Source organism: Athalia rosae, chromosome 3 (genome assembly GCF_917208135.1).
Source record: "Athalia rosae chromosome 3, iyAthRosa1.1, whole genome shotgun sequence".
NCBI classification, from domain to species: Eukaryota; Metazoa; Arthropoda; class Insecta; order Hymenoptera; family Athaliidae; genus Athalia; species Athalia rosae.
The window spans coordinates 21805990-21831761 of record NC_064028.1 but is presented as its reverse complement, the minus strand read 5'-3'; the positions used below and the strand labels follow the sequence as shown (position 1 = coordinate 21831761).

General features: G+C 43.5%; 1 protein-coding gene across 2 annotated transcripts in view; it reads left to right on the top strand.

Annotated features, from left to right (window-relative positions):
• LOC105689291 (discoidin domain-containing receptor 2-like) overlaps positions 1-25772 on the top strand; it is a 158094-nt gene that overhangs the window by 105245 nt on the left and 27077 nt on the right. For both annotated transcript variants that reach the window (XM_025747198.2, XM_025747197.2), the window contains 5 exons: positions 1278-1383; positions 4729-4960; positions 13315-13462; positions 13577-13887; positions 19994-20201. In XM_025747198.2, coding sequence (XP_025602983.2) covers positions 1278-1383; positions 4729-4960; positions 13315-13462; positions 13577-13887; positions 19994-20201 — 1005 coding nt within the window. The remainder of the gene's footprint in view (positions 1-1277; positions 1384-4728; positions 4961-13314; positions 13463-13576; positions 13888-19993; positions 20202-25772) is intronic.

Genomic DNA, 25772 nt, shown 5'->3' with positions numbered 1-25772 from the left:
GTCGAGAGAGCCTCTTTGTGAGGATAGTCACGAACTCACACAGCGATGACCCTTTGACTTTCGAAACGTTTGCCTCCAGCGCTTGCAGCGAGTCAAGAAAATAAACGGGTGTACGTATAAGATTAAAAGCGTTGATGAAACGTTCTCTGAACTGTATAATATAACCGACGATTATCTTGTTCATCTTCAGTCTCACGTTTATCACGCACTTAAGTAAGAAACAAAATGAAGAAAAGATTCGAAGAGAATAAAAGTAACGACGCACAGTGACTGAATATTTTACGGAAGTCAAAAGTAAAATAAACGAACATTGGGAGAGAAAAAATTAAATAATTACAACGCGGTAAAAATCATCCTACAAATTCCACAAATTGTTTCATACGACATTCAACTCGTACATAATCTGTTGGGCGTAAGCGCGACGCGAATAAGATGTTATCGTTCCTCTGCGCCGCGCGGTAGCTTTTAACCCCGTCATTGACAGAGGCACCTCGTGAAAATAGCTTCGAATATCGAGGGTACGTACACGTAGGAATTTACGTAGGGTATATAGATTGTAAATAGATAATATGTTACGAGGTGGGTAGGAAACACCGGGGAATCAGCTACGGGTATAATAGATGTGTGTACCGCGTCCCGTGGCAGGGTGGTGGTGGTGGTGGTACGTACGTACGGGGTAGACGTAGGTATAGGTAGGCACCGTGAAACAATTAGATGGGTTCTCCGATAGGAATATTATAGCGAGGCAGATTCAGTCTCAGTTTCGGTCTCGGTCTCGGTTTTCACTTCCCTTCCTTTCCGTGTGCGCACCTACATGTATAATATGTCGTTTTGTTGAAAACGCTCTTTACTCGCTTCTCGCCCGCGCGCTTCCAACGCTGTAGTTCTGGTCCAGGAACTCTCCATCCGCCTCCTCCGCCCCCCGCAACCTCCTCCTCCTCCTCCTCCTCCTCCGTGTACCGTTCCTGCTGTTGCACGGACGTTATCCAATCGTGAAATCGCATCGCTTATTCCGCTACCGTTTCTCTACGGCGTTACCTTATATTCACGCGTTTTAATCATTCCCCCAGATATTAACTCCCATTTTGATACGCGTCGCCTTTTACCCCCTCACTTTCTAATCCGACTCGCGGTATACGGTGAGAAAAAAATAAATTTGTCCCTCAAACTTCGAATGAAAGAAAAATTTTCCCGAATTTCACGTTCTTTTGAGAAAAAAAAAAAAAAAAAACGATGCACAAATATTTTGACGTTTGTTTTCATTTTTTCATTTTCAGCGCAATGCATCGCCCCACTGGGTATGGAATCCGGGGCGATAAAAGACGCGGATATCGTCGCAAGCTCAAGTTTCGACAGCGCTAATGTTGGACCGCATCAAGCCAGGTGAGTTTCTATGAGACTTGAGACCTGAATTCCAAATCCTTAGCTCCGTAAAAGTGTTTCTACCGATTCGTGTGGTCGGATATATTTTTCTATCGCAGTAAATTTATTATTTCATCGCGGCGATGGGCATTATTACCGCGGCAAAATCGCGTCAGATCCAATTTTCAGCGAAATCGTGTCGTCCGAGATATTCGAGAATTTCGAAGCCGCGTGAATGAAAAATAAAAATCCGGGTAACGGTCGAGTTCGGTGTGCAGTCTGTTCGCGTTCGCGAGCAGGACAGTAGCCGCTGGACGTGGACCGGGTTTGTACGTATGGATCCGTATGTATATACGGCTGTATATGAGTAGCCCCGGCGTCCCGCGGGAGTCGCGCAGACCAGAGCCAACTCCTGCTCTGATATTAATACATTCCATTACCGCAGACAATGACCGGCTGAATGGGCCCCTAACTCTGATGAGCTCTGGGCCCCCCCGACCGCCGAATGCGAACCTTCTACTCCCCCTCCCCCTCCCCCGCCCCTCCATACTTTCATCCCAACCTTCGACCTTCGACCTCGACCCGATGCGACCTCCGCACGCGCTTCGCCGTCATCTAATTCAATACACCCATTCGGCTGTCCGTCGGTTATACACTGAAAAAAGCTGTCTCGGAAAACGCGTATAAAAAGGAAAACTAAAGATAAAAGAAATTCCCATTTTCTGCGGTGTTGCTGCTGCCGCTGCCGCTGATGCTGCTGCTGCAGTAAGAAGAAAAGGAGAAGAAAAAAATGCCCGCGAAATTTCCGCTCCGCGCTTTCTCCTCCTCCTTTTTCCTATTCTATTTCTTTTTTGTCGCTCCTCGACACCGTGGTCTTCTAATTTCTACTTTTCTCCTTCATTGAAGTACCTTGCCACCTCGCCGAGATCACAATTAAGATAAATCGAATTGGCGGAGTGCTTGGGGAAGACCAGCTTCCACAGCATTGTAATCATTATTATTATTACGATCATTACTACCATTCTTATTATCGGCGTCATCGCGGGTGTAAGATGAAAATCTGGTCACTTCGACGCCAGCGAGGTGACGATCGCCCGACGACGGAACTCCTTCTCCAAAACTGAAGGAGAACCAACCCCCTCGTATTAGCGGTAAAAAATATACCTGTATATTCGACGGAGAGAAAAAAAGAGAGGAAATTACCGCCTTTATCCGCGCGACGCGATCTCCGCGTTCCAACCTCGACCCAACACCCCCGCCGTATACCTACGGACGTCTACGACAGATCCAATTCAGAAATAACGCCTTCGCGGACAATAAAACACGCATCTGACATCGGTTCACACCCCTTCTTCGGATACACGAAGACCGATAGAAATCGGACGTCCAGAAAATTAAGGGATACCGTCCAGTGACGAATATATTCGATAAAAAAAAAAAAGATCTACGAAATAGAGTAACGGAAAAATGATCGGCAGTCGGTGTAAAACGGTTCTAGAAGATTTTTCTCCTCGCTTTCCTCAAAAATGTTTTTCCAAATTTTCAAGCCTCAATAAAAGCAAAATATCCTCTCGCCATGATTCGTGATATTTTTCAAAATCGCGAGCACAAAAAAAAAATATCTCATTAGGAATTTCGATTCCCGTGACATTTCAAAAAAAGAGAAAAAACAAAAAAACAAAAAAACGCTCAACAACATTTCGTGACGTGAATTATTCTGTCGAAATAAAAGGTTTGAAAGAAGAGAAAAAAGAATCGATTCGTCCGGTTTTGCATCGGTTACATACCGCGTATCCATGCAGCAGAGGGATGTGTAGGTGGGATGGTACAGACGCGGGGTGCATTACGATTTATACGGTTGGCTGTCTCCAGAGTTGATATTTGCGACAGCGTATTGAAAATTTAAGCTGGTCCCCAGCTCTTCCGACCAATTTAGTCCCGTCTATCAATCCGCAGAGAGAACGAAAGAGAGAGAGGAGAGATTTGCGGAGTAAAAAAGTGAAAATAAGAGAGAATAGAATGGAAAAAACGAGAAAATTAAAATAAACCAAACCAAACGAAACAAAAATAAAAAAAAATGCAATAATAATAAAATACTAGTGAACACAGAGTGAGAGAGGACTGAGGGGGAGGGGGGGAGGGGATGGGGTGAACCACTTCAAACATTTATCGCGAATTGTATAGCTTTGCCCGCATATAAAACTCACCCCTACGTAATACATATACCTATATATAAGCATAGCTACCTTTGCGCCCGGAGATCGCGAGAGCGCGGGCGCGTTACGGACTCTGTCACCTGGAATTATTTAGCAAATGGCAATCGTGTAGATGAAAATAAAAAAAGAAAAAAAAAACTAAGGGAAAAAAAAAAGATTAGATAAAGAAAAACTACCCTACGTTTCCGTATACGTGCTCCACGGTGGCTCTGAAAACGTACGTGAGGTTAAAGTACACCAACAAGCGACTCAGGGTGAGACGGAAACCTCTTCGCCCTACGTCCATTTTTCTTTATCCTATCCTTTATTTTTGTTTTTTTTCTTGTCACTGATTTTCCAGAAGAAGGAGAACATTTTTTTGTCCATTTGTGTAAAAAGTTCATACGCGACGGATTTGCATATCTGAAAATTTTCTTCTAACGACGTTAAAATTTTTTTCTTGCGTTCTTAAAAAATTGTCACGAAATTGTTCTCGGCGGATAACACGGATGTGTGCGCGAATCGGGTTATCTGGCAATTAAAAAAAGGTTATCCTTCAAGGGTTTCGGTGGAAATTTTGTTTAATTTTTTTATTCGAAATGCTTTCGTCAGCACATCAACGAGGTAAGAAGTCGAATGGCGTCATTCTACCGTCCGCGAGGAGAACGAGTTCAGGTGTTCCAAACTCCACCCTAAAATCCCAGATTCGTGTACGTAGAAATAAAATCGATTTTGATTTTAGCGAATATACGAAAATGTCAATCGGTGAAAATGCTCTCTCGATTTTAACGTAACGATGTCTCGGCTTTCCCTCTCCCTCCCCCTCGCCCCCCCCCCCTTCGTCTCTCACCCGTTTTCCACCCCATTCCATTTCATCGTCTTACGTTGATTGACTACTCCCTTCTCACAGGGCGTAAAACTTGAATTTACTTTTCAAATAAATCCAAATCCAATCGAAAAAGAAGCTTGGCGCAAATTTCTTTTCCCTCCTACCCTTCCACCTCCCTTCCTTTTAATGTGTATGAATTTCTTTTTTTTTCCCTCTATTTACTCGTCACGTTGCGGAGGTGCAAGTTCCTTCCATCCCCCTCGTATACACACCGCAAAATAATGAATAACAACAACAATCGGTGGATTTTCTCTTCATTTTCTTTCTTCGATTCGTTTGCAGGATACGCACCGAGAATCACGGCGGCGCCTGGTGTCCCAAGGAACAAATAACAACGGAACCGAAAGAGTGGTTGGAAATCGATTTGCATACCGTTCACATGATCACCGCAACCGGAACGCAAGGACGATTCGGCAATGGAGCCGGTGTTGAATTCGCGGAAGCGTATCTACTCGAATATTGGCGTCCTAAATTGGGAAAGTGGATTCGATACAGAGACGTCAAGGGCGAAGAGGTGAGTACCTCTACCCCGATTTTAATTCTACCGATCGCGAACTATAATTGTGCTCCGGCGGCAATTTTATTTAAAATTATTTTTTTTCCTCGCTCTCGACTCTTTTCTCTTTTATATATATATGTATATAAAACGGAGAATTTAGCGTCGGTTTTCAATTTATTTTATCGCATTTTATCCTTGACCTTTTTTTCCTTCTCCTTTCGACGTGACGATTCCATCAACCCGGATTTTATATCGTGAATATTTTCAAAGTAACAAGCCAAAGCTGCTTACTCTTCGTTTTTCTCATCACGAGATGGACGGCGCGTGTTATTGTTATTCGAAAAATAAAAAGTAACACAAACGACAAAGAAAGGATCTCACGTCACGATTTCGAGACTGGACCAAAATTTTTTAATTCGAAAAATACAATTTCCATCCCAACGGAACAACCTCATAGACTCGTGGTGGAGAAATAACGATGATAACGGTGGTGAGAAAATAAATGGAAAAAAAAGAGGACTCCGGGTGGGTTTATTCCTCCGGGAATTTGGGTGAAAACGGGAATAGCCCGAAGGAGAATGGCAATGAATCTTTAGCAGGGAGAGCTCGTTACCGGTGCGACTGTGGTGTACGTAAGAATCGGGGAAAGAAAAGGAATGTGTTAACGTTAGACACCGTCGAACTAATTCCCACGGAAAACCAGTAAAGTGGGTATCGCAATTCGGACCTCGATAAAGGTTATACAGTTCCATGTATATCTCGTAGCCACCAACCGTACCTCCCATACTAAACTACGTGCGTTGTTGGCAAAGAAAAAAAAAAAAAAAAATAGACCGGGAATCACCGAAGGTTCATCAATATTAAAACGCGAAGGAATGATATTACACACCCCTTGAGTACGGCGTTCCATCCTCGGTTCCCCGTTGATACACGTATACGTGGGGTGGTTCCGGATGGGGTGCATTCGCGCACACGTATGTACAATGTACACACATATGTATGTATTTATGTAAGTAAAGGTCTTGCCCTGTTCAGATTGATATAAATGTTCTATTAGCGTGATTTATACGTAGTAACGGAACAGCTGTGCATACCTGTGTACAAATATATATATTATAATAACAAGAGTTTGCGAATTTTTTTAGTGTTTCGTGCATGTAACGCATACGTACATATCCATACGTATTATTTATAGACAGGTGAAAAAAGAAATTTATATACGTACACACGTATAGGAACACGGGCGGTGCGTTCGAAAAGTTTTTCATACATAAATAAATACATACGTGGGTATATGAATATACGGTAGGAAGTCGGCGGAGCTTTATACTTTTATACTTTTGCGTTATTTTGTTTTGATTTTCATTCGCTTTGAAAGCTAAAAGCGCAGGCCGAAAGCTTGAAATAGCTTTTTAACGTACGTAGGTATAGGTATGCGTGTACCTCTTTGCCGAGTTTGCATCGCGCCTTACGGTTACCACTCCGTTACCAAAGGAGTGTGTTGGCGGGCGATAGAAATTTTAGGGAGCGCCGGACGTACGCATCACCTAAAATAATCATTCAATTACGATTAAAGTGGTGCCTCGTAGCGAATAAGAAGGGTTAAGAAAAGAAAAAAAAACTCCGCGGAGCGTCTCGCGTCTGTTACGTACACTCATACGCGTATGAAACAGGGTGTGCGTCGGCGAGCTTGGTGTACATATTTACTCACACCCGTGTACGTGGTACGTAAAAGTGAAGATTATTATTTCTGGCATCTTTGCGACGAGTTGAGAGGCGAGGTTGCTCGGCTCTGCAGCAGCATCCCCGACGAGTAACCGACGTTAGTTCAAAGCAGTCAAAGCAAAGAATTAGAGAAGGATTACTGTGGCTAAAACTTACGTGTATAAGCCGCTTATCTTCGAACCTGGAAACCAATTTTATACCACACCGATACACACGTACAACAAATTTATATACCACATTACTTTGATCTCACCCGCGCTACTGTACGCACCGGTACTACAAACCGCACGCGCGGATATAAATGGTAACCTCAACGACGTTGTTGTACGCGAAAACAAAAAAAAAAAAAATAATTAATCACAAATAACTATCGTAGCCTTGCGAATTGAGTAACCATAAATTGCACGCGAAAATAATTCTGCTACTTTTTGAATGTCGATCACCAAAAAAATAAAATTTCCTTCGGGAGTTCGGTGATTTTTTCTCTTCTATTTTTTTCTCATGACCTTACATATTACGGCGCGGTGTTCTAAAGGTTTTGGAAGTCATGTTTCGCTAAGAATTCGCATAGTGAATTCGAGCCTAGGATGTTATACGGTGCAGTTGTATATACCTATAGCTCGTTCGTTGGTTGGTTCGTTGGTTACAAGAAGGCTAAAGTTTGGACAGTTTGATTTATAGTTTCCAAGTGGATAGCCATTGTAAACGTGTACGTATGTATGTATGTATGTATGTATGTATATCTATGTAGTTCCGTACAGTTGATAGACGCAACCCTCGACCTACCCCTGACCCTAAAAGCGGGGCACGATGCCGCGGCGTCGCCGAAACCACCTACCCCCCACCCACCCACCCACGAGAAACTCTGCAAAAATACGTATATCTATACGTGGTATTCCTACTTTCTCGTTTGCGGCAACCGCAAAATTTGACGCGCCCAAATCCCCACCGTGTTCAATATTTCAAAGGGTTAAGTTATCGCTGATTGACAGCTGATCGCCCGAGGGCGCGGGACGGCAAACCCTCCGCGCGAACAAACACCTTTCCCAAGTGAAGGATGGGATTTTACGTCGCTACTTTTATTGTCTCCTCCTGCCCTTAGAATTTCCTTCGGAGCTTTCTCGCCGATGCATATAAGCTCTCACCTTTCCCTTTTTTCTCGCATTTATTATCATCATTGTTCGCAGATCTCTTTCAAAGTATACGCGTCTTCGTGTATACCTTATTTTCAGGGGAAAAAAAAACGGTGAAAACAAAAAAAATTGGAATCCAATGGAAGGAAAATTAATAATATCGATAAAATATTCTCAAATTACCATAATATCTTTCGCTTTTCACGACGTTCATTTTTTATACGTGTTTGCACATTCGAGTGTGCACATAATAATACAATATAAAAATGAGAAGAGTTGATCTCCCCGGTTATAAATTTTTCTCTCTCTCTCTTTTTTTTTTTTCTTTATTTTTCAAAGTGATTTAAGGTGCTACGGTGTAAGTTGATGACAACGGGAATGACGGGACAGCGATCGTTTGTTATAATAATGATGATAATAAGAGGAATAATCGCGAGAAACGGGTGAAGCACAGCGGGCGTCGAAGAACGACATCGGGTAATAATATATATATATAAAAATATACAAAAAGAACGAAGCGAAGGAAAAAATAAGAAATAAGGAAAGAAAGAAATTGAAGGGGGAGAAGAAGAGGCAACGGCAAAGCCGTAGTCGACCGGGCAGACTACGACGCTTCAAAAGAGCGCCAGCGGTAATTAAGGCTCGAGGCGCAGCCAAAAGCTTTTTTGGGTTGCGTTAATAATAAATAGGCACGTCAAAAACCGCGGTGCAACGGCGTTCCCGAGCCTCATTAGCTGCTCGCCAGAGTCTCCTCTACCTATACGTATACCATGGGTACATACGACTACGCTTTACTCGTTTTACTCTCCGCAGACGTTCCGCGCTCCCCGTTCCGCACCTACTTTCGTATGTATTTAACGTTATTTCTTAATTTCGTCGTACCTCCCTTCCTTGCCTCGCGCCGAATTCTCCAACCTCGGCGATCATTTTTTTTTAAAACTCTGAAAAACTATGCTCAAAACTTCACCGATTCTGCATTCATTTTTTATAAAAAAAAAATAAAAGGGTCTCAAAGATTCTTTCATTTTTCTCAACGTTTCGAATCGACCCGTATGCCCATAGGTGAAAATTGGTCAGCCGGGCGCTGATTGGTAGCTGCGTGTAGTATAGGTATAACGAGGATGTACGAGGTATACAAAAGGTATCGATTAGCGGAAATTTCGTACATAGCAACCCGCGACACAATGAGAATTTCAGATAAAGTTCAAATTTCAAGATAATGATACGTCACGCAGAGTTAATTACGAAGACAGCTGATGGGCTCGGACGAAGTAGCCGTGCAAAAATTTTTCGCTCGTAGGAAAAAAAGGGAATGAATGGCAAAGGAGTCGGCGAATCGTTGGCTGATTTTTTAGGGTCGAGAATTGAAAAGCGAAAGAAGATTAGATTGACGGGGATAAAGTTTGAGCAAAATTTTTGTCGCTTATTACATTACCCGTTACTCGTAACTCGCCGGGTCACGCGAACACTACCTTTTTGAACTGTAATCTACGGAGCATTGTAATCGCAGTTTTTGCGACGATCTAGGCTTCGCTCATAGCGCGAAAAATACGAATGTAGGTGGGTACCTCAGGTAATACGCGGTGCACGAAACGGGATAGACACGCGACTAACAACGGATATAAATACAACGGAAGGTGCGACGAAGGCGCGGAAAAACAAGGACGAGTAAAAAAGTGGAGTGATAAAAAATGAAAGCGCTGAAAAAGCTGCGTCGAATGATTTTTTCTACCTTTGATATTATCTCGTTTTTATATACATATACATATATTGCCGTACGCTATACACGTACTTTGTTTCACTCGTTATATTTTGCGACTGGATTTTTCAAACGTAGCGCGAGAGCTTTCAGCTAGTAGTCGGAACGAGAAAAAAAAACGCGGCAAAAAAACAGAAAATGGAAAAGGAGACGCGAATTGAAAGACAGGGAACGTCATGTACCGCACCCGCTCGTTTCATACGGGATAAAAACGAGAGGAAAAATTATTGCGGCGTATAAAATATTGTTCTTTCGAAGTTACGGCGATATAATGAAATTTTACGTCGTACAAACACACCGTGTTGTTGGTTTTTTTTTGTTTTTTTTCTTTTCGTTTTTACTTTCTACGAAATTTTACCAGTTTTTCTTTCACACCCTCCCTTCCAGCCGTATCGTATTTCTCTTCGTTCTTTCGTTCGTTCGTTTCGACGATATGAAGAAAAAATCGATTCCGGCGTACGTATGCGTGAAATTTTCTCAAGCGGGGGATGGTGTAAAATGGATGTAAAAATTTGGATCCACGTTGCACGGGAAGAAGGAATGGAAAAAAAAAGAAACGTAAGAATGAAAATGAAATAAAGTAAAGTAAAATAAGATAACAAATGGCGGAGTAATGAAATGTATAGTAATATTGTAGAAGGAAATTTTAAACTCTCTTCTAAGAGTCCTCGGTTCTCTCGGAGAAGAAGACCAACAGCTGAAAGCATTACGGACGAAAAGGATCTTTCTCCTGAACAGTTTACTTTGCAAAATTTTAGCATAATCCAAAGTTCCTCGTGCTCCGTGAGCTCCGGGCGGATAAGCTTTGCAAGAAATGTACGATTCAAAGATGTACGTATATATAGGTATTACACTTAGCTACCCTATAAGTCTTTAATATCCTTGATCAAAATCGAGATCCCCGTTTATAATAAATGGAAAGGCAAATACGGAAGGGGGGTAAAGAAAAAAAAAAGAAAAGAGAACACGTTTCGCGTCGCACGTATATATATATATGTATGTAAAAGCCGCGAGCTTGACCCGGATCCTTGTATCGGTTATGAGAGAAAAAGAAAATGTAAAACAAAGAGAAGAGGAAAAAAAAAAAAGCAAATACTTAACGATTTTTCTTACCACTCGCTGAGTTATAATAATCGTCACGCCATAGAATAATTATTATAATCACCTCCATTATTGCGACTGGAACTCTCGCTGCGTAATCCGCGGCGGACTAGCTCGCCCCGTAATCCGTTCTGACATTTTTCAACTCTGATAAAACATCGCGCGGATATCATTTTTACTCTAATACCCGATCCGTTGATTTTTTTCCCCCTTTTCTTACCTCAAACCACACGCGGAGATGATTTGATTGAAAGAAATTTTAGAACGAAACAAAATTCGATGTCGTTGAAAAGAAAAAAAAAAAAAAAAAAAAAAAACGGTGATGAAATAGCCAAAAAACCAGAAATGTGGACGTCGAATATTTCGACAACAAGTGATACGATAAATCTCAACATCACGTGGGCAATTACTCGGTACTTAACACACCAGAAGAGACAGACGTATGTTGGCGGCGTGGTTCGGAGTTGGTCGCTATATTCGTTCTCCACGGGGTGGAAGTCAGAGGAGAAATGTGGGAAGGGTGGAAGAAGGAGAAGCTAATTGCGTTAGGGTCAGAGAGCGGCGTGTCTGGGTGGTTGAAGTAGACTGTTAAGGGTATCCTTCTTACCCGCGAGGGTGTCGGACGGATTCTTGGGACACGGGGTTAAACTCGTACACCCTCACCTACTTGTAGCGAACGGTTTCGACTCACTTAAAAAAATTACAAACAACATCCCCCCCCCCGCCCCTGTATTTCCAACGAACAACGTGATCCGGAAACGAAGTACTTTGAAAAATTTTCTAGAAATTGAGCAACGCCTCGCGTTTTCAGTCACTTCCGATGCAAGAACGTGTATATATGCGAAATCCATCACCCGCACGCTACAGGGCGCACCGGTGGTTGAGTAATGAAAAATAATACCCCGCAGTTCGGTGAAATCTATATATACAACGTCTGTCTATACGGATGCGACTACGTTACACCCTACGTGCACCTACGGCAACGCTCCTCTTCTTTTTCCTCCGTGCACTTTTTACCGTGGCTGACAAACGGAAGGGGTGCAAAAGACGAAGTAAAGGCGACGTAGGAAACTGTAAAGAGAGGATCGCCGCGCTCTATAGATGCCTTTAGACTCGAACATCCGCGGGAGTCCCAGGTGCGGTAAAATGAGAAAGAATCGACCGGGCTATATGTATGTCCTGGGCGGTTGACGGTTTACCGTACCCCCGGGAACGACGCGGGTTCGCCGAGGGTTGGCGGGTGTATAGGTAACCCGCGAGAAAACGAGCGACGCAAGTAAAATAACGTACCTAGCTATATCTATATATATATATATATATAACTTGCGGAGGGCGTACACGAGTGTACGTACGTACCTATATACACGTGTATTACGTTATGTACAATGTTGCGAGGAGCTTTCTCACCCGACGTCGCGGTACCGAGCGGAAAGGCGTCTTCCGCACACCCTCCGCATCCCCCTTTGGTTTCTCTTTTTTTTTTTTTTTACCCCGGTAAGAACTTCCATGTATGGGGGTGGGGATGGGAGGGGGATGATGGGGGAAGTTGCGAGAGAATCGTGTTACACGACGATGTCAAGCGAGGCGGACGTGCGGAGAATATCGTGTGCCCGCCCGCAAAAACGCATTGTCACGCAACGCGGCCACGTTATCTTCCGCGCGCGGTGTCGGTGTGTCTCCATAGCCCGCGCTCACGTGTACACACGGATCTCCGACTGACCCGGGCATGCGATACACTCGGATATTGCCTCCGCCGATGCTCACATGGAAATTGGAAGCAATGTCGTGTCGCTGGAAGACACGCGTGTCCCTTATAAGCGAGGAAATAAAGCGGAGCGTGGTATGCGTGCACGTAGGTAAACGGGCGAGAGGCGCGGAACCGAAGCCGTAGAAATAAGCGGAGAAGTTGAATCGCGTGATGGCATGGGACGGCTGACTGGATAAACGTTTTATTTTATTCATAAATCCGTAACACGTGGAATCAATATTGTAGCGATACAAACCCACCGACCCTTCCTCGGTGTACCAAATGCACGCGCGTACCTCCCGCGCGTACAAGGAGAGTAGTGTGTGTGTGTGTACAGCGAGGAGTGACGGCTGTCGGGACTTTCCGGGGGTCAGACAAAACATATAATAATTCGATCGTAAAAAGCTCCACCTGAAAACAACGAGGTACGTACTCCGAGTGCGCGGATACCGCCGCCGCCAACCACCACCCTCCCCCCCCGGTGCGGTTCCCTCTGCCATTGATACCGAGCACCGAAATGTGTAACGATACGCGAGAGCGCGCGCGCCTTTCCGTCCGCCGAACGTTAGCGGTCGCTCGGCGTGCGGGCGGCGGCTCGGTTGATTGAATTGGAACGCGAGATTGATTAGGATGTAAATAAAGGAGTAAACAAGCTCAACCCTAGCAAATAAACGTCACGCTTTAATTTTCCAACATCGCTGACCCTTCCGACGGTTAACGCCTGTACCTACCGACGAACGTCCGTCCGGCTAGCCCGCCGACCAGAAAATACACATAATTAGAAAAGCAGCCTTTGAATCGAACGCGCGCCCCTCTGTAAATATGGAAACTTAATGGACCTTGACTAATTTACGGTAGCTGAAACGAAATAAAATTCGAGATTCACGTGAAATTTTCTTTTCAGGTCATCATAGGCAACACCAACACGTACCTGGAGTCCAAGTACGAACTTTCGCCCCCTTTGCTAGCGAGCAAGGTCAGATTTTTGCCCTACAGTTATCACAGGAGAACGGTGTGCATGAGGGTCGAACTCTACGGATGCTATTGGTCGGGTGAGTTTGAAGAAAGAAAGAAAAAAAAAAGAAAGAAAAAATGCGTCTGGAATAGAGCGCGGTAGTTTATTATGATATATCATTCGATCTTTCCACCTTTTCTCTCAATGTCAGACGGCGTGGTATCGTATTCGATGCCTCAGGGCGACAAGCGGGGTAATGGATGGGAGTTTTTCGACGCTACGTACGACGGTCATTGGGACGGAGACCTCAGACGGGGTCTGGGACAGTTGACGGACGGTCGTACGGGTCCCGACAACTTTAAGATGGGATTCTACGACTTCGACAGAAGCCAGGGTTGGGTCGGATGGCGGAACGACACCAGATCCGGGCACCCTCTCGAAATAAAGTTCGAGTTTGACCAGGTGCGGGAATTCTCCGCCGTTCATATATACAGCAACAACCAGTTCACCCGAGACGTACAGGTTGGTAGTATATTTCATAACATTCCATTACTTTATATTACTTTTACCCCCCCCCCCCCCCCCCCCGGACACCGTTCGCTATACGTTCGCTGTGCCCCGACTGCACCCTGTGCCGGTATTCCCGCCGCGCCCCGCATCCGTACTGCACACTCTGTGTGTGTACCGTGGAGAGGAGAGAGAAAAAAAAAAAATAGAAAAAACAGAAAAAAAAAAGAAGGAAAAGGACGAAAAACAAAATACCGTGCGTGAGGTAAAACTTTCCAGACAACGGAGTCCCAGAACTTGTCCGTGAGATCGTATATAATACACGTTGTATATAACCTTTCGCTTCGAAGGTAAGAAATGAAAAAAATTCTTATCAACTATTTACGAAGGGGGTGATGTATCGGCGCTACCCCCTGATTTATCGCCAGGTGAAAAAGTGAGGGGAAAATTTCGCGCAATTTCAATAGACTTTGGAGATTTAATTCTCACTCGGGCATCGGATTTTACCTGGATCAAAATTTGCATGACAATCCCGTAGACCGCGATAAAATGTACACTTCTTCCACGATCGATGAATTTGCTTTGAAATCTCTCCTCGTACTCCCGCGAGGGGGTTGATAAATAAATAGCGTAAGCGTTATACGATGTCTGACGAAAATTTTCAATGGCGCATTAAACGAGGGATGATATAAAGTCAAAGATTTAATCCCGTTTTAATTAGTAAACTCGATTGGAAGTGGCTAATCGAAATTCTGGTCCCGTAGCGGGTAGTAGCTGCGCCTCGCGCAAAGTAGCCATTATCTCGCGGGTGTTTACCCACCTCGGAAGCGACCGAGGGTGACCGAGTTTGAGGAATCGCTTCCGCTTAGTTGGACCCGTCTCTTATACTCGGCGAAACGTCGGGCGACGCTCCGCGTACTACCCGGTAGCCGACTCGGAATACCAAAGCAGCGCCAGACCCGGCGATCAACAGGCTCCGCCGTATAACCGGGAGAATAAGGAATGGTACGAGGGGGAAGGAGGTAAAGGCTGGAGAAGACGCGCGAACGGACTCATTCCTGCCAACACCGCCTTACCTCGCACCACCGACACCGCTCTCCTCCCTCCTCCCTCCCCCCCTTCGCCCTCCCATCCCTCTCTTTCACGGGCCACGGTGACGCTGTTCCATACCCGGTTGATTGAATATTCCACTCGACGCTTTATCAAGGGAGCACCGACCGAATCTCAATGTCTCACGGAGCCGGGAGCAGCTACTATACGGACTCTCGGCAACTCCAACACCACCGACGCGGTGGCTTTATTGGCGTTATCCCATTGTACATTCGACGCCGCGGTGCGCCCACTACTTTCCATCTTCTCATCTCCCCTCTTTCCATAATCCCTGTCACCCTGAAATCTCGCCAATTGAATCAAGGAAGCTCATCCCGAAATCGCGGTTCTCCGAAACGCCGGGAGGGCTGCGGGATGATAACCGGTTATCGAGTGTGTTTTCTCCAATGAAATTTCAAACTCTCTCAAACGTTACCCCCGTCGTATTCGGGAATAACCGAATATTAAAAATCGAAAGAAACTATAAGGAGAATTCGAAGGTTTTGGACCCAGTCCCCGGATATCGAGGGTGTCCCGCGTCTATCCCGTAACCCGTTCCCTCCGTACTCGCTCCAAGAGAGTTTTACTCCGGAGGATCCAGGAGAGGGTGGATCCCTTTTCCTCTCTTCGTTTCTCGCCGGTCGTCGGTCGAAGTAACCCGACCAGTTTTATGCCCGCGTTCTCTCGTCGAGCTCATAAACCCACCCTCACAATAGCTCTGTCAGGGTTTACGGGGCTTTGGTTGGGGCATCTTTGATATCCAAATAACATTTTCCCCTTCAACGGAAGCCGCCGAATGAAACATGGCGACGTTACGCGATAATAGACCGTGATCCGAGCGACCCGAGCGACCCGAACGACCGAACCACCCCTCTCGCAAAAACACACCCGAAACTAAACCCCCCGAAACTCCGACTCACGACTCCCGCGACTCCCTGCCAAAACCGAAACGCCAAACATTTCCGAACCAACGCCAACGACTGCAGGAACAAAGCGACGGTTGCGCGCATACGAGTATCCGAAACAGACGCTGTACCTTCCTCCTCTCCGTTCATTCAAAATACCCGACATCCTGAATACCGATACGAAATAAACTTGACGATTTCCAGCGGAGAGCCGCACCTGCCGCTCGCTCCTATAAATTCCGACGAATCGTCGTGCGCGCGAGCAGCGGGATCGCCGATGATAAAACGGGGGTAATTAAAAGTGGCTAAAAGTTCTTTTACTACTACCGACCGTACGAACGGAATCCACTCCGCCCGTCGTCTTCTTTACGGGCTGATGTTTATTAGCGACTGAGAAGTATAAAATAATTCGCCTTTTATGCAGATCCGCTACGGACGGTATGCTCCGCTACATCCGCATCTGAGGGGGGAATGAGATAAAAGAGAAAGAAGAACTCGCTTTTACCCCTCCTCCTCCTCCCGTGTTTGACGGTTTAACGACAGGTACCACCTATACGCACTTCGTACCGCTGCATTTGATGCACACCCTTTACCGCTCCGATGTATTTTTTACCCTCGCGCGTGCGAACGAGGGCGGCGCAATGAAATATTGAAACGCGAAATGTGATACGCGAAACGGAAGAGAAGAAAAAAAATAAAAAATAAAAAAAGGGTGACGCGAAAGATGAAAAAAATTAGAGCGAAAAAAATGACGGACGCGATAATTCAACTCGACGTTGGAATTCGTCCGACGTAGCTATGCTCCGCGGGCTACGGGCGGTTTTTCACCGACCTACCCGAATACCCCCGTATCCTCCGTATATACGGTGAAATCACCCCGAAATCGTGAGCCGAATTTAATATCCATCGTACGATCCGTTCAACCGCGGCTAGAGTTAAGACTTAAACTCTTCCGCGGAATAAAAATGTCAATCATCCGGCGCATATGAAAATCTTTGACCTTAGTCGCGCCCTCGGTCAACCAATAAAAGAGGCTTTTACTTTTCATGCCGAAATTCCGGTTCTTCGAATCACTACTTCGGAAGCGGATGGAATTTCTCGTCGTCGTCGTCGTGCACCCGGGGTGTGGTTTCGAAAAATTGAGATTTTTTTCGAAGTGAAGAAAAACCCGATCGACGAACCAATTTTCACGTTTTTTATATCGTAAGCGAAGGAAATAAATCTTTCATTTTTCAATGCCAAAATCTGCGTCACAGTTTGATTCTTCTTCCGATTAATAGCAAAAAAACAAGGATCAAGCTTTCCTGCAGACCTCAAATGATTTTTTTATTTCATTTTCTCCATCGACCAGTACAGTTATTTTCCTCTTTTATATCATTCCCCTTTTTCTTTTTTTGTTGATTTTTTTTTTTCTCTCATCACGGAGGTAATCCCGTTTCGGAATGGCGGGGGTTCGAAGCGAGTTAGTTCCCTTGCGCTCGGCAGAAACAAGTGCGGTGCACATCGTGTGCATCCTATCTACCTTGTACCGTACTTAATCATCCGTAGATTATAGTCCTTGCGCACGTGGAAAATCGTCTTCGTCGTCCGCAGGAACAGAAAACCTTCGGATATAATATTAACGCCCTCGGCCATTGCCCGGGGTAACGTCGCGTGTCGTCTGTACCTATCACGTTGATCAATCCGTTTTTAATTATGCAGGTTGCGGCGGTTTTCATGTACCTTCTCTCTCCTCTACCTCTCTCCCTCTCCCTCTCTCTCTCTCCACTATTTCTATTTTCTAATTCCTCACCCCCCTCCGCCCCTCCGCGCTGAGCTTACGTTACCTTTTTCTATATCCTCCGAGACGTAAATACGCGCATACATGGTACGTAGTATATAATACGTCTAATACCCGCCCCTTTTTCCACGTGATGATACGTCGCGTGTCTACCGGTCGTTTGTCCCGTGGCTAGTCCGTCCGGTAATGGTGGTTGATCCAGTCCTTATTCTTACCAACCTTCGTTATGGAAGTTGTAACTTGTATAATACGCGTACACACTCGTATACATATATATATATTTGTAATACGTACCTTCTCTCCTTGTACTTACCGCTTAACCTCATCTACGAATGCTGAATTTACTACCCGGTGTACAATTTCCAAGCAAATAAACCGCCCCGATCCAACGATATTCTTATTGCCCTCCGATGAACGCCGTGAAGCGCACGGATTCGTCGTTGGAAAAATTTCACCTGCTATTCCGATTCGCTAAAAATTTTCTAGACCTTTTTTTGGTATCGTTTTTTTTTTTTTCTCTTCACGTGGGACGGAAGTGTACGAAATAAACGAGATTCGAATACCTACGCTCGTGTGACAGCAATATGCGTTTCGGCTACGCGAAAAATCACCCGTGAATTTCTTTCAATTACGTTTCGAGCTATGAAACGTCAGGCGTTATGACGAGGGTTCGAAAAGGTATTACCGTCAGCGATATGATGATATTTGCGAAAATCAGATAAATATACGCGGCCATCTTACCCCATGTAGACAAAATAATACAATGAAATCTGGTGACGTGGTAATGGAATACAAGAATTCGCGTGTATCCGGAAACGCAAGCTCACAATAAGAATAGGAAAAGAACAGCCAATTTATCCAATGAATATCGCACAGTCGAAATTTACGAGTCCAACGATTGTGAGTTCCCCTTTTTCCGTTCATTTGACTCGCGAATCACCGGGCAGTCAGAATTTTCAACCCTCTATAATTTTACCCGTGGAGATTTAAGAGTTTCGTCAGAGTTTTTTTTTTGATTGTTGATTTTTGAGGGGGTGTATGGGTTACAGAATTTCGTTAAACGCCTGAAACGTGATTGAGGGTGAAATTGAATCGGGCAAAAATCAAATTTTGCTTTCCGTAGCGCCGTAGTTCTATCGTCGTCGATGTGCCGCGGTACGCGATTTATTATTCGAGGACATATGGAGTGGAGATAAAGTACATACGTACGTACGTATGTACATGCAGCATACGTAGTACGTTTCACACATATGTACAAAGTCAAATCGATGTACCGAAATTTTGTTTCGTACCTGTAATCAAATTGGCAAACTGTTTTAAATTGGTCCACGTTAATTGGATTCCCTTTTGCCTTTTTTTTTTTTTTTCTATTTTCAAGCATGCTTGTTTTATTTCTCCAATTCTTTTGCAGCTATACCTCATTTTTTGTATTTCTTGTTCCATGTTTCTTCTCTTTTTTTTTTTTTTCATCGATAGAACAACATTTTCGTAATTCTTGTGTACGTAGTTATGATACAGCGATATAATTCAGACGCGGATCGAATCAATATTTCCATAGCGCGTCGGGCAAAAATTCACATCAAGCGGGTGTATAAAGTTCGCGCACGTAGTCTACGTAATTTTCTGTTTTTTTATTCCTCCCCCCGTGATCTTTTTTGCTCACAAAGCACGCGAATAAGGTACAGAGAGCAAAGCAGAAAATTAAGCTCGAGTTGCTAAGAAAAAAAAAAAAAAAGGAAAATAATTTTACTAATATTTGTTTTTTTCCCGATTTTTTTTTTTTTTTTCGACAACTCTGCAGAATTTCTCGGTCGTTTTACTGGATAAATATTTCCGTACCCTTAACATGGTCCTTTTTCTTCGGATTATTTTTACTCTTTCTTTATTTTTCAACTACTTTTATAAGGTACTGGTTTACTTTTATTTTCGATTCACCAACTCTACGGCTACGCGGGTGCCATTGAAACTTTTGAATATATCACCACCAACATATTGTCTCTATATATATACATGCACGAAGTTCCTGCTTGGCCTGCAACGACCAGGATAACACTTTTGATTTATAACCGGATCATATACCCCATCAAACTTTAAAGACACACTAAACTTTCCTTCTATGACGCTATATGGAAATCAGAGAATTTTCCAATAGCTAGACGCTATATATTATTTCACACCTATACCTGTTCCTGATCAATTTCCAACGGAGCCACTCCGCTCCGTTCCAAGATCTCATCCGTCATTGTCCCGTTTTTATCACACAAAAATTGATATTAAATATGTGTACGAAAAGAAACGAGAAGGAAAAGGAGACGTGAAGAGATTTTTTGAAATCTTTTTTTTTCAGGTCTTCTCACAGGTCGACATCCTCTTCAGCGTTGGTGGTAAATATTACACCGGTGAGCCGATAACTTACACGTACATGGAGGACAAGATATTCGAAACATCGAGGAATATAACCATAAAACTTCATCATAGAGTTGGGAAATTCGTTAAACTCAGACTACACTTTTCCGCAAGGTGGATCATGCTCAGCGAGATCACCTTTGATTCTGGTGAGTCGACTTACGTATACATACGTATAATTCTTTGACGATGAGTTGTTTTTTTTTTCCAATTTTTTCGTTCCATCCTCATTTCTTCGATTCATTTCGTATTTTCTCAAAGTCAAAGATTTCCGACAGACACGCGTACGATATTGCCGTAAGGGCGGGGGAGGGGTGTCGGTTACTTGGCGAGGTATAAAAAAAATTACCGCGCCTCGACGTTATTCGAATTGATATCGTACCCGCCGCACTCCTCCGCCAGAGGGGTGGGAAAAAAATCGTCTCTCTGGCTGGAGAGAGTTGCTCGGTGCAGCTTATCGGAGATACGTCAATTTCCGATTTAAATTAAACAATATCTGTTTTACCGTGGAAATACATAACGGTTATTGATATCGTACCTTTCAACGTATATAAAAGAAATTCTTTTGTACTTTGAAAAAAAAAAAAATGCAATTACCTTTATCAGGGGTGGGGTTCTTACTCTGCAAGTCACAATTTTATTATACTTCAACTCCGATGTTTGGGATCAAAAGATTATTCTCATTATTTTTATTCTTTAATTTGCGAAACTTATCGAACCCGATTCCAGAGCGACCCGAGATTCGTATTACTCTCGTCTAAAGCTGAAAAAGAAAGGGGTTGCGAATTTTTAATTTATTTTCTACCCTCCTGTACTACGTGAAACGGAAAAAGTTGGAGCAATTTTTTCGCACACTAATCCCAACGACAATTAATTATCGTTACGTATTATTAGATACTATCGCTGATCACGCGATACAGGGACGACCGATATGGACGCAACTTATTCACACACGCGTGTCATAATGAAAACAGCACGCGGTTTAATTGACACGCGGCGCACGTCAATGTCCAGAGATTAAATTATATCCGAAGCACGTTGATCATCCTTTAACGTTGTATTAGGGACGGTTTAGTTCGGGGGTTATATTTTACGCCCCTCATAGTGATCTGTAATGATTAAGTACGACTGGCCTGTAATCGAATTAACCTGAAAACCGAGCCGCCCCTTATTCCTAGTCTTCTACTTCCAATTCGGCGGCTCCCGGTTCGTCGGTGGTCTTCCCATCGATCACTTTACACTAGGGCATTCGGAATCTATGTTAACAATTTTCGACGCCATGTTAAACGTCGGGTTTGCTGGAAATGTGCATTACAGATTTTTTAACGTATTTTGATTTTAGTAGGGGAATTATTAACGAGCGGGGCGGTTTATGGTGAATAAACCTCCCGTCAAATCGATGACATTGATTACAGCCGATGATGATGTGGTAAATTATTTCGTTTAACGTTACACGCGAAAAATATTATTTATGAGGTTACAGAAACCGCAAATTTTGAACGATGATATCGTACGATGATAATCATAATACCTGCAAATCACGGATGAATTAATTGGATTCAATTCGTAATATGTGATGATAATCCTCGGTATTCAACGACTGTAGAAGCGTATATGTAAATACGCAAAATTCGATTCGAACAACAATCATTATATTTAATTGCTTTTCGCAAATAATCTTTCTTCTGTAATTTATTATATACCGAATACGTTGTTGGGTACTTATGTACTGTACATTTATCCACTAAAAATAATTCACTGAAAATTTCGTCGTCGTATTAACGAGGAAACAGTGAAATTGAATCAATTCAAATAGAATCTTGTTAGAAAAATAATCAATCAATTAATCAATTATTTTTTAATTTCCACTTCTCTCAATTGGCAAAATTACTTCGGTTTTATTTCATCGTCGTTACCGCAAGAAAATGGTTAACAACAGTTACTTCCATAATTGCGTCAGTTTCGCCCGGGAAATTTTCCCGCTTTTTAGTTATTCTAATTTTTATTCCGTTTCTTTTCTTATCTTTTCATTTTTTCGTAATTGGCAGACGCAAATGAAAATTCAATTCATTTTCCAATCAATATTTTCATCGCATACGTCTTGTAATTGAGATTCAAAGTTTCACGCGCGTACGTGGAAACTTATTATACATACGTAAATTATTCACGCATTGAGACAGCCAGCCAGCCAGCTAGCCATCTGGGCGATCTGCAAAGGAGATGAAAGGGGTGGCTTTTCGAGATCAAAGATGCGGGTGTTTTTGAGCACTGGCTATTATTTTCTCTCTCTACCTATCGGAGTATTCGAAAGCGTGTGTACGGCGGAGACGCGCGCTTCTTTTTTCCAACGTCGGTTGGGTATATTCACCGAGCCGATTACTATCTCACCGCTTTTCGCTCTCCGTACTTTTGAAACGGCGGACTACGGTGCGCCGGGTTTCACTGTACGACTTTATTCGGATTTTGTCCACGGTATTATATACGTACTCGGTTTTGCTACACCCCATTAACAACCTTCTTCTCTTACTTTTTTTTTCTCTCTAACGTTTTCTTCCTTTTCTCTTTCAGTTACCGTCGCAAGTTCCTCTCGTTATTTTATTTCACATCGCCCATATAATTCACATTTCCCCCCCCCCCCCCCCCCCCACCCCACCCCATTCTTCCTTTCGAGACGAGTATAATGTCGTCTGATGTGTATACGAGGGCTTGAAGCATCTGTGGGAGTACAGAAGCTCGGCTCTCTTTTTTTTTTCTTTGTCTTCGTCTTCAAACTTCGTTCTCGTTCTCCTTCGTTTTTACCTATATAAAGACTGTGTACGGGGAGAAATTTGATCGCGCTTGAGCTCGTTTTTTTCTCTTTTCTTCAGTCTTGCAGTCGAAAGAATTTCTGGTATTGCACGCAAGATATTAGGACGTCGTCTCTTAATTGGGTCATATTTGAATTTCAACCTTTCCCTGGGCTAAAATGTCTCTAAATAGAAGTGGGAAAAAAAATTTAATCAAGATCCCATGCTCTCGGTTCAATTATAAGTCTTGATTCCGAAGCCTTGGAATTTTCTCATTAGAATGTCGTAGTGGCCCGTGATTTTTGGAATTTTGCGGTCGAACTTTTTTCTCCTCATCTCTTTCTTGTCGTAGTTTCACTTCTTTCGGCGAAATCGAAACGTAGGGGGAGCGAATAAAGGAGAAAAAAGGAATTAGGAAAAAAAATAAATAAATAAAAAAAAAAATAAAAAGAAGTAGGGGCATAAAAGGAGAGGATAAAACAGCACAAAGCAAAAATCGTCGATACGGTAATTGCTTGAAACGCTTACGCAGTAAAAATTCAAAGGACGGTGGGTAGGTGTTCCTAAGGATTATATTTTGCGGCTTTGAAGCTCCGAAGGGCGGAAGTGACGCCGAGCATCTCGGCCGTTCCTCGACGTCTTCCTTTGTCGCGTGAATCGCGCGAGTGCTACAGGAGAGAGCCGGGTATTGAGGTTGGCTCGCGGAAACGGGATTATTATATTCCGAAAAATGAAGTATAAAAAGAAAGGAAAAAAAAAAAAAAAACGAAGGAAAAACCGACAGAAATAAGAAGGCGAGAGATTCCTTTTTCCACTTTTTTTCGTGCCTCGCCGGTTTATTCGCTCGCAATTACCGGAGGGCGGGGGAAAAACGGGGAGGGGGGGTTCGAAGAGAGGGAAAAATAAAGGAGAATACGGTAAGAATAAGGGCGACGCGCGGGCGACACCGGCCGAAATACGCCGCGGCATGGCGAAACGCGCGGTAGTCATCGGTCCGTGGTTAAATTTTAAGGCGAATCCAGCGGCAGTATAAGCGGCGGTATAAGCTACCTCGACTTCCCCATTAGTGACTGGTGAAATTTAATAGACCGAAAAGCTCTCGGTGCGCAACGTCTCCTTCTTGGACAGTAGATTTACCCTCTTTATCCTGCAGCGCCGTTGCACCCAGCAGGCGCGGGCGGATATAATTAGACACGGAAACACGAGAGCGAACGAGTGACTTGAGAACTACCAACGGGCGAAGTGCGGAGAAATAAACTAGGTATACACCTATATCTGTATTGCGTATACGACGCTCCGGTTACAGCTGGGGAGAACCTCCCTTCTTAAAAATATATGATTCACTTCAAGGATCGCTGGAAGATGGAGAAAAAAAAAAAAAATAATATATACGTTACATACACTTTTTGGTAACCGAAGAGAGCGAAGTGACCTGAAAAGGTCGAGGGAAAGAGTGACTTTCTCATTTTTTCTTCATCCCCCCCCTTTTTTTTTTGTTGATATATTCAAAATATCATGCGTCTTTTACCTGATTTATTATCCATGGTGAACGCGACCCGAAGGTACCACTCTCCTCTCTTTTCAAAAACGTAGGGGGTTTATTATAGCTCGCTTCTTTTGTTGAACAACTCGAGGGTCTCACAACCCGTACTGACCCACTTCCGAGATAGTGTAGCTCGCGGACGGACGGACGGACCTCCTTCACTCTCCGCTGTTCATGCATAGAGGAATCGCTTCCTTTTTTTTTTTTTTTTTCTTTCTGCGTTATTCTAGTTTCTTTTTTTTTCCAACGAAAAATCCCGTAGGGTAGCTGCTCACTCCCTTTTTTCCTCTTCGAAGATCCACCCTCCTTCTTTTTTATTTTCTCATCTTTTCTACATTGTGCTTTTTTGTTTAAACCCTCCGTCCGTACCTTATCCATGTTTTTCTTTCTTCTTACTTTTCGTTTCGTCAGCATCCTCATTATCGATCTACCTGCGTGACGTGAAATATGTTTTCTCTCTTTCTTTTTTTTTCTCTTTCGTTCGCGGAGATATGCGCTGATTAATTTTTCATTTCTCCGACGATTACGCATCTCCTATGCGCGCACTACGTTCGCATATACGTACGCGATGGTGTACGAGAGATAATCTAACCCGACCCCTACCCCGTATAGCAGATCGCCGTTCTTTGGCACATGCACTTTCGCAGCTGACGTTAAACGTCAAGTGCAACTAGCGCACGCCTTGATCTCGACGGAGGAAGAAGAGCTTTTCTTTGCCAATTTAAAGTCCTTTGATTTACCGCTAGAAATGGAAATGTACCGTAAAGCTCGTTTACACGCTATAGCGTTCTTCCTTTTTCTCTTTCTCTCTCTCTCTCTCTCTCTCGCTCTCTCGAAAACTGAACGAGAAATATTAACGAATGTATACAGATATACATATATATCCGTACCGTGACATTTTCTCGACCTTTTAAACGACCAGACAACGAACTCTACCCGTCATCCGTGCAGATGTTGATGATCCCTCGGACGGTCCTCAACGTTCAAGCACTGCACTTCAACGGAACAAATTTAACACGACCGCCTTCCGAATTCACACGAGATAGAAAGAAAAAAAAAGGAGGGTAACCTCGCTAATTGTACTTCGTATTATAACTATTTCCACTCTCGTTCTTTACTTTTAGATCTTCTCCGGTTTGAAATACGAAGAATCTCGAAAGCTCTACGGGTAATATAATCTTATGTAGGTAGAACGAAACAAAAAATTCGGACACCGTGTTTGAGAATTTCTATATGGGAATGAAAAAAAAAAAAGAATTAAAAAAAGAAGGAAGGCGGAAAAGTTCTACTACTGACTGAGATTTAGATCAGCGAGAGAAAGAAAAAAGGGCCGTTAAATCGCCGCTGCTCGCTTACGTTTAAGTAAGTCAAAGATTGATGATCTATACTGA